This window comes from Etheostoma spectabile, chromosome 15 (genome assembly GCF_008692095.1).
Source record: "Etheostoma spectabile isolate EspeVRDwgs_2016 chromosome 15, UIUC_Espe_1.0, whole genome shotgun sequence".
Lineage (NCBI taxonomy): Eukaryota > Metazoa > Chordata > Actinopteri > Perciformes > Percidae > Etheostoma > Etheostoma spectabile.
Genome location: NC_045747.1, coordinates 16,966,595 through 16,976,798, shown reverse-complemented (window position 1 = coordinate 16,976,798; position 10,204 = coordinate 16,966,595). Strand labels below are relative to the sequence as shown.

The 10,204-nt window shown below is 43.5% G+C and overlaps 1 protein-coding gene and 1 long non-coding RNA gene across 2 annotated transcripts in view; one reads left to right on the top strand and one right to left on the bottom strand.

Moving 5' to 3' along the window:
- syt3 (synaptotagmin III) overlaps window positions 1-9,597 on the bottom strand; it is a 36,215-nt gene extending 26,618 nt beyond the window's left edge. The window contains 3 exon segments of the mRNA XM_032537157.1: window positions 2,273-2,697; window positions 4,193-4,544; window positions 9,282-9,597. Of these exon segments, the coding sequence (XP_032393048.1) occupies window positions 2,273-2,423 (151 nt within the window). The 5' untranslated portion in view covers window positions 2,424-2,697; window positions 4,193-4,544; window positions 9,282-9,597.
- Window positions 7,189-10,204, top strand: part of LOC116702759 (uncharacterized) — a 14,078-nt gene continuing 11,062 nt past the window's right edge. The window contains exon 1 of the long non-coding RNA XR_004335246.1: window positions 7,189-7,200. This is a non-coding gene — a long non-coding RNA (uncharacterized LOC116702759). The remainder of the gene's footprint in view (window positions 7,201-10,204) is intronic.

Genomic DNA, 10,204 nt, shown 5'->3' with positions numbered 1-10,204 from the left:
GGGAAACAACCTGACAATGATTTGGAACACCACATAAAAAGGGGAGGGGTTTAAGGATGAAAAAGGTTAATGTATTGATCTGGAGAGGGGAAAAACAAAAGCGAGCAGGCAGAGGAGTAGGTTGTGTGCGGATGGCAGATCGCTGATAAGACGGCTGTGATCAAACGTGCACAGGGACTGTCGGGGGGCCAAACCACTCTGCTCCATTTGTCTCTCTTTAGGGCAGTCGCTGTACCTTCATGAGCACTGATCCTGCCAAAGATCCATCGCTAATCCACAAAGCATAAAAAGCCAATCGGGCAGGTTAGGTGGGTGGGTAGGAGGCCTCTGAAGTGTACCGTGAAGAGAGACTGTGACTCCCTGTCAATCAGCGACTGATGCAAGTCCACTGGGAGTTGTACATTGCTCCACATCAAACCCATCTCCGTTGCTTACACAAGCCATTCGCTGACAGCTTTGGTCGCCGTCCTCAGAGGCTTTGGAGACTTCTGTCAGCAAACACCAAAAAAAAAATCACAGCTGGTAAGCGAGGCAGGCCAACGCCTAAAACCATGGTGTGACATTTCTTCACAGAGCCATCCAAATCTCCAGAGGCAACATGCAGCCAATCCAGGCTAATCTACACTGAGCCACAGATATCCGCGCTAATCTGCATAACAGTGCATTGCACTTCCTAATGCTTCAATGAAAACCCACACACAATGCTCTGCTCGCAATACACTCCACGATGCAGCATTATGCACCTACTTGGTGTTTGGTAAAACAAAGAATGAATATATACCGTATATTTTCAATCCAGCTCTGAGATAACAATCACAGAATTCTACCGAGACTCTTCTGGGTCTCGTAAAATAAATGGAATGGACTTGTACCGTAGCCATTTCTATCTAGCAGATGAATATTTCATGGTCTGTTGTTCTGAGTGCACATTGCCTCTAACAATCTCTATCTTAGCATTTGCCTTTTCATACCTTAAAGTCTAATATGTGTCATGTTGCTGTTTGTGTCCGCGACTGCCAAGGCAATGCTGAAATGATTCTACTGATGATTTTGAAAGAATATTTGGAGTCAGTATTCTTTTATCACTTTCATGAAAACATACCATCTTTGAGGTTATTTTTTTGTTCTTGGCAGGATGTGATTTACACCATATTGGGATACTAAAATTCTTCAATGGAGGCCATATTAACAGAATTCCTTGTGAGGGGAGTGATCAGTTCCTTAAAGCAATTCCCAATCAAAGAGTTTGGGAATCAAAGAGTCCTGTTACTTCCATTGTATAAGGTCATTATAGTTATAGTACATTTTACCAAGTGTTAATCAAGGTGACCACAGCCTCTATTCTGTGTCAAGGAAAAAACTGCCAATTTTTACAAACCACCTTTCAAAGCGTTTGATATTACAGGGGTACCATTAGGGTGAAGTATTGCTTTAAGGCAGGGTGAAGCAAATTTCTCTGTGCGGCATGGCTCTAGGGATGGCAATGTTGGTCTGTCTATTAGATGGTTTGCCATCAAATTTTGTACGGAGATTTATGTCTCCTTCTGGTTGAAATGTAATCGCTTTGGTGGTTCCTTAACTTTTCAGCTAGTGCCATTGTCAGGTCAAAATTTTGATTTGTCCAATACTTTGGTTTATGATTAAATACCTGCAAAGGTAAAGACAATCCCATTAGCTTTAAGTGTAGTTTGTGTTTACTGCTAATTAGCAAATGGTAAGCATGCAAACACACCAGGCATGTATGTCACACAGCATACTGCATACTGCACACTGCGTTTGTCTGTAGTATGCAGAATGAAACCGTTAAATGTATTTATTTTGCAGTATGCCGGTCCAGGCTCAGTTGGTTTGCGGTTCCGGTTCAGCACTTTGCAATGTTCAAGGTTCAAAGTTCTTTCTTTGTCATGTGCACAACAGTAACGTAAGTAGCCACTGGCAATGACAATCTTAGACCCCACATTGTGGGACACAGTAGGCAAGGTAGTTTGGTTCTATGCCAATAGATTATTTCCTAATCAGTACAACATCCGAGGATTTTTGTTCGCAGACTGCATACTACATGCTACATTTTGGCCAAATCAGTACTAGTATCAAGTATCAAGTACTGCTAGTAAGGTAGGCGGTTATTGAATGCAGCCTTAGTCTTGTTATAAACTGTTGAATCCTCTGAGAGCAAACAGGAGAAAAGCTTCCTTTATACTCAAGGAGTCAGTCTTGACAAATGCAGACGTTGTGAAATAGATTCATGAGAAGCTCCTGGTGTGTCAGTTACCTGTGTCCAGCTGTCTGTTGCGACCTCTCAGCAGGTAGCTGAACTCCTGGCAGCGTTCACTCTGGCTGTAACCTCTCGGGGAGTTGAAGCACAGCTCCTCCACCAACACCAGCGCCTTCTTACACAGGTCTTCATCCCAGTCCCCCGACATCCTCCAATCCGCATCGCACTCTCACCAGCAGTCAGCCAATGACAGCGTAGCCCACGCCGCCCTCGCCTATCGGACGGCGCCCGGGTAAGTAGAGGGTTGGCCCGTCCACCTTTTGCAAGGTGTGTACTGAGAAAGAGGAGGCAGAGGAAGCCGAGGGGCCAGCGGCAATGAAGAAAGAACGCGAGGGGCTCTGCAGGGTGCCTTGGTCTGGATCACAGAGACCAGACTGACGTGCCCATGTATCACTGAGCGACACCCACCCCTCTCACTTTTCCTGGAAGAGATATAGGGAGAGAAACATGGCAATGTGAATATAGGGACATAAAGGTGTTCAAATCAAGTTGTTGGCAGATTGGTCACCTTATCCATTAAGTAAGAACACTGATGCCAGAACCATCAGTGTGTCCCTGATAGATCATTGGCTCTGGTGCTACATAATATCACTTTAGCATACACTATGAAGAGTGAGACTGGAGAACTGGCATCATGTAAGAAGTGAGAAAATATGATCTTGTTGCATCTATAGCTACATTTGAAAGTCTGAAAGTTTTGTGTTGGATTTCACATTAAAAGTTCAGCCATATCATGAAAAAACATACAGTATTTTCACTTTTTACTTCACATATCTGGCTATTAGCCTCACTGCCACCACCACAAATCACTTCTGTAGCTAATTGTTTTTACAAATGTTTGGTAGAGAATACTTCCAGAAAGAAAACTGTTGACAGCGAGGTCTGTGGATTAGCCTCATTTACCGGGGCTTAATTTCTGCAAGGGCACATTGCTATTGAAATTTGTTAAACATTACATATTCAATGCTTTGAAGACCAAAAGAAAATTTCCATTTACCTCCATTGCAAACGGTGTGGCAGCAGAAGGCTTCTGGGCAAATAAAATCACCATGTGTGGCCAGAAGAACTATGCCAGTTACTTAATGAGCCTTAACCTACCCTTGAGCTATGAATAGAGTATTTTGAACCAAATTAAAAAGTAGCTAAAAGCTATGTGGAGCTGCAAAGTTGTTCAGAGGTGCTGATTCTTAGTGGGTTCAGTACTAGCAACCCTTTCACATTTCCTTTCATTTAATTAGTTTTAATATCAAAAGTATAACCCAATGCAAGTTTAAATACACTATAAGGAAATAAACAGTAAGTTTTGAATTATGTAGGATACATTTACTCCCTCTTTTTGGAAGTGAAGCAGGTAATTGATGGGTGACGTTGTGCAGCCAAAATAGTGTATCCAAAAACAAATCTTGTCACAGTTGACTGTACTGAGTTACTATTGTTTTTTCAAAATGTAAAAACGCGTAAAAACCTAATTTTCAATTTCTGTTACTTTAGTGCCAATCTTCTTACTTCAAATAACGCCAGATGCATCAGTACTCCTGGTAACCTGGCGCATACTTAAAACTGTCTGAAACTGACCAATGGGTCAATCATCCTGAAACACGTTATATTTCAAAGCAAAACACTCTTTACTGTAATTACAGAGCAATTTAGATAATTATGAGCTGCCTTGTGATGAGTCCCTAAAACACATATACAGTACGATGATGAAAAAATACAAACACTGTGAGAGTGAAAAAGACTGGAGTAGTGGTTTCTCTTTTATTTTTAAGCCTTTTTTATTATTCAACATATTCAATCTATTGCCTGGAAGAACCACCAGCTACCTCCAATTTAGCTTCACATAGATCTGTTGACTCACTGAAGAAGCCAAAGAAATTAAAGTAATATGTCATAAAGCTATGGTGTATATGTGTTTACCTTTATTGAACTTGACTCTTGATGTTTTGGGCCATGTTGAATTTGCAAGCCAGAGCGGAGACACTCTACATGTAAACTTTACTTTGCAAATAGATTTGGCTGGGGAATGCAGAGTTATGCCTGCAGTCCATGCATAACCTTTAGCTTGTTATTTTCTTAATGTTTCCAAGACCACAAACGGGAGCCTGCAGACATGTAGCCTTTTTTTTTTTTCTTGTCTTCAAGTTGGGAAAAGAGTTGAGCTCTTAGTCATCTAGCTCCAACTGGAACACATCAGTTTTTCGTTGTCTCGCCAACACATCAGCATGGATTTGAATGGATTTGAGACTCTTTTGAAGCGCTCCGACATCCCCTGGAAAACAGAATCAGTCAAAAAGGTGAAGATCCAAATCTCCTAAAATTGGAGATTGGTGTATAATTCCACGTATTAAGTCTGACTGCCTGTGCTCCTTGTCCTTTCACCCAAGAGAAACTAGACATCTTTAGCATGCTGTCTATATTTTTGAACTCATTCTGTCTAAATAAAAGCAGGTCAATGCCCAAACTCCAGTTTTCACACGCTCTGCGAGTCTCCAGGGACTCTGACTGAGGAGAACCTATGCAAAGTTGTGTCTTATGATACAGATCCATTGCAAAAACCCTGGTATTGAATATGTCTTGCCAAACATCTTGCACAAGCTGTGATGTGGTTGGAAAATAAATCACTGGCAAAACAATGTTCATGGAGAGAGGTCAGCTCCCTTATCCACCGAGCTGATTTGTCCTTGTGATGCAGTGGACCTATTTCTCAAACAAGATGCCTCGTTGGACAGGGGGAGGACTATTGATCATTTGATGTATGTTGTTCTGGGAAATGTCAGCGTCAGTCTTTGTGCATTGAGTGGCACCTCCCTAGCAAAGTACTTCTTACATGTCCATCTGTCTACCATCCATCAATCACTCAATCACTGCATCAGGAAAGATATATTTCCCTCTGAACAAGGTCCAAAACAAGACATGGCTCCACTCCCTTTCCAGTTTCCTCCCTTGTTAGCCCTCTGTCACTGCCTCTTTTGAGAAGCTGATTGTCACATTAGGATAGTCTGACGATCTAAAAAAAAACTTAGATAATGCAGAGTCTTTATATCTGTCCATCTCTGCTCAGCCTATTGCAGAAAAATGAGTCAGAAATTAGCGAGTCAAAACGCTATCCAGAACTTCCATCCTATACCAGCCTTCCTCGCCCCCCGAAAACACTCTCTCCCATTAAGATAGTAAATCTGTCTGAGTGACTTTAAAACCCAGGATATCGCAATCTGAGGAATGGCTGTCTGGCGCAAAACTGGCCGCGTCAAATGCCAGTGAGAGCATCAGGAGGGAGGGAGAGGCAAAGAAGAAATTGAAGAGGCAGACAGAAAGAACGATTGTTTAGCAAGACAGAGGAAGAGGGATATAAGAGATGCTGACATTAAATTGAGGGCCAGCCAGACCAAAAAAGAGAACAAAAAAAGTGGAGCAGAGAAGGGCAGAAGAAAAACATAGAAAGCTGGCGGCGAGGGGTGACACAGCAACAATGGTAATAAAGGGTTCGGGGATGCAATTTACAGCAGGCTAAATATTTACAGAGGCTGGTTTTTCAGGGATAAATATGCCCTCGGAAACATGTTGACGAATCACTCCGCTCAGATATCGCCATGCACAGAGACGCACATTCCTACTGTAGTGTACAGAGCAACACTAAACCTCCCACAGACGCTCCATTGACTGCTGTTCTGCCTGGGATCAATACTCTCAGGGAACAAATACACCACAACACAGACCAGTCGACTAGTGAGGTCATTGTCCAATCGGGCCGAGAAGACATGACGGCATGCAAGGTCACAGTACAATCACACTACGGAAAAGGGCGAATCAGTATACAGAGATCCTGTCCAATCACATCAGTGAATCACATCAGCATCAGTGCCCAATCATGGGAGAAGCTGGCCGATCAGATCATGAGATACATGTGTGGGGAAAAAGCCAGCCACAAAGAAAGATCAGAATTAAAAATAAGAATTAATAGATACAACCCAAAATTCAAGGGTAAATCAGTCGGAAAGAGGCTCAGCCCTACATAGGTGTCCTTGAGTAAGACACTGAGCCCCCTGGCCGGCCCTTCCTGTTAATCACTAAGGATAAGAGCATCAGCTAAATGTCTCATTTTTAATGGCTCAGTCCAGCCGTAACATCCTCAATCTAGCTTACAGGCGATGAAGCAGATGAGGCGTTTATGTTTGTATTCCCTTATAATGAAGGGATCATTCTTGTATTTGCACTGGAAGGACAGATTTGGAGTGTCCCTCAGCTTCACAGTAAGCTGAGAAAGAAAAATCCAAGAAACGCAATGTAAATTTGAGTGAGGAAGCACATCCAAAATGTGAGGAAGAAAACTCGACACAGTACTCGCATTTCTTATTGCGGGGAAATACAACCAATACATTTTAGCTAGTATTGAATACACCCCCTCACTTTTTTTCTTTTAGAGTCGTTGTATTGGATTTCTTATTTTTACGGCTCGGGACTTCTCAAACAAGAATTCCAGTGGTTTTCTCTCTTGCTCAGAAATTTCACCGAACAGCTACAAACAAAGTCCTCGAGTAGGGCGAATGTGAATTTGATAAAAACCCAGGAGGCAAGTTTTTCAGTAACAAGGATCATGTCAGAGCGTGCGAGTGAAATCTGAAATCTGTATGTGCAATCTGTCTCCGAGGGATGAATCACACACCTCAGCTGGGTCTGGGAATTACAGTGATAAGCCATTTGAAACGCTGATGTCTGCTGAATAATATGCAGAAGTAGAAGACATTCAGATGCTAACACAAACCTGTGATCCATTGCAACCCCATATCATCACTTGGGATTTCATGTTCTCGTCAAATCATGTCAGTCTTTGTAAAATACGTGAAATGGGAGTCTGCCACCATCGTAGCTTTCCTAGTACAAATGCAACTGGATCAATATTATTAGCAGTGGGAACAGTAGTAGTAGTACCTTAAGGTTCTTCTGAATTTAATTTCAAATCCTATCCTTATTCCCTCAATAAAAGTTGTTTTAAGTCTCACCTTCTCTCTCTTAAAGAATAGTTTATTTCTAAAATTAATAATAATGTTCATGGGGAGAAATTGAACACCTTTATAACTGCAAAATTGAACTGAGAACAGTCAGACCCCTTTTTTTGTGGGAGAAAATAACGCTTCTGTAGACAAAGGAGACTAATCCATTGGATATACCTAATAGGATGTTTCAGTCGGATCTCATTGAACCTGCTTTCAAGTTCTCATATCTACTGTCACGCTCTTTCTTTTGTTTTCATCTTTACCTGGAAGTCATCTTTTTACTGAAACTCTCATCCTTGCCCTGATTCTTTTGTTGTTGTTTTTTGTTCCTGTCGGCAAATTTGCTTAAGAGTTTAAGTGAATTTCACACTTGCCATGTCTGCGTGTTTACGCCAATTTTTGCACTACAGTAAGAGTATTCCTTTTAATAACGTGTCATTTCTCTACAGACTGGCGAATGGCTGTGTTCCAGACTTTGATGCTGTCTGCTCTGCTGTACCCTGCTGGGCCGTATCATGTTGGGTACCATCTCAAATCGATGTACTCATGTACCCTTAGATCATAAACCTTTCGTCAGAACTATCCCTGATTCATAGAGGGCATGACCTCTCCCCACCGACGCTGGCATATCCTCCCTTTTGTTTTGCATCACTTCTTTTTGAGGCCACAGCGTTGTCTGCCTGAGACAATACTATCATCGCTCCTCTCTGCTCATTCGGCCGTGACAGATTGATGCACAGGGGTAAACAGATAGGGCTACTACAACACATCTTTTTGGTTACTTCAGTGGAGCAGTAGTGTGTTTCGCCAGGACAGAGACAGCGCCGTATAAGGCCAAGATTGAGCGTGGAGATATTAATGTCTATTGACTAGAGGTAATAGCTTTGCCGAGCCTCAGCCTCGAGGTTGTTCCTATAATAGCTCCTGGACACCCTTTCAGCTCCTGAACACCCTTTCAGCAAATAAATAACATAAGGTGGTGGAGAGTGGACCTTAATATCTGCTTAAGACCATATATCTCTATAAGCATGCAGTCAAACCCCCCTTTACATCCAAGCAGACATGGTCTCCTTTATCTCTATTTCTAGCCCACATTCACACATATCAAATGTTGCCGTTCAGGCTCTCACACCTTTTCACCACTGAGGGCCTGTTGGAGCAAGTGTCTAAATTGTTTATATGGGGCAGGAAATAGTAAGTAAGTGGCCAGCCAGGAACCCTGGGATTTCGGTGCTGCTCTTCCTGTCTCTTGCACAGCCAGTGTAGCTGCAAAGCGGGACCTATTTACAGACAAGGAGTGTAATCACACACACATACACACACACACACACACACACAGACAGACGCCCTCACTTTATTTTTCACCGCTATTTCGGAGTCGGTGAATCAGCGTGTCTCAATGGTTGGGTATTTTTGCCCATTTGCATAAATTTGGTTCTCTGTGACGAGCCAGCGCAACTGTGCCTTTGATGGTTGTGGGGAGTGGGGTGGGGTGCGGGAGTGGGTGGGGTGGAGGGCGAATTACGCACGTCTTACGCACGTCAACCTGTCTTCTGTGTTTTCTGCGTGCTCGTGCGCGCACCCTAACTGTCTGTTCATCTTCTATCTAATAGCGTTTGCGTGGAGAAAAAAGTTAAATGATGATCATCGGTGAGGATAGCTGCCATTGATACAGTTGTGATACAGATACGAGCCTGTTATCTGTTGTAGAGGCTAGTACAGCCTACATAGCCTATACAGACTGCCTCCACACAACATGTATCCCACTATATAATTGAAACCATATCTACCAATGGCAGAATGCATTATAGAAGAGTCTGGTTGATGCACAAATAATATAGGCTACATGAAATATGTATAGAAAACAGACACATGCTGCTAGATTTAGGGCATATCAGCAGAGCCCTGTGCGGGATGCAGGATCAAAGGGATGCGAAGAACGCACACATCGCCGATATTACAGAGCCGAATGCATGCTGGTCACAGGAGTAACGAAATGGGTCTCTTCCTACCTTGGCGTTGCAGAAATCACTGTCTCCCTCTGTCCAATTTCCGATTTACGAGCTTCTCTTCTGTTTTAGTCAGATGCGACGCTTGTAAAGGGGCATTCCGCCCTCTTTCGTCCACCGCCTCCTCTCTCTATCTCTCTCTCTCTCTCTCTCTCTCTCTCTCTCTCTCGCTCTCTCTCTCTCTCGCTCTCTCGAAGACGCACCGACCAGTAAGCCCCGGTAACCGGGAAGGCAGAGAGAGAGAAATGAACAATATGATACTTCCTTCCCCGTTATTCCCTCCCGTTTCCTGTGTTCTTCTTTTATATCCCCCCCCCCCCCTCCTTGTGTTTTTTCCCTCTCTCTATTTCACTATTCCCTCCCTCTCACTCTCTCACTCGGTTTCTCTCTCGCTCCCTCGCCCTTTTTCCTCCCTGTGCTCTGAATACTAATACTCTGTCTCTCCACTCACTGCCTGTACAGCCCGGCCAGTGCTAAAGACATGCTGATGTATGTGGGGCGTGTAACGCCAGGGAGAGAGAGGTGGTGTGTTTGGGGGTTTGGGGGGAGTGGGGGTAATGGCCCTCTCAGCCTGGAGGGCACATGGGTTGGTTAGAAGGCCCTAGGATCTTGTTTTCATCTTATTAAAACTGTGATTAGATAATAATAATAATACTCCTGTAGATGCCCCTGGAGAGGTGGTGATGGTGGTGGGTGGATGGTGGGGCCACATAAAATATTCCTCCTTTTTATGGCAGCATCTCTGGGATGAGAGGAGGAGGAAGTGGAAGTGGAGGTGGGGATGGGGGAGTGTGAGGAGGAGGTGTTGCTTAGATGTCAGGCGGTGGAGAGCAGAGATGGAATGGAGGGCCAATGTTTGGCTCTGAGCCAAAAAAGGGCATGGCTCGTGTGTGCGTGTTTGTGTGTGTGTGTGTGTGTGTGTGTGT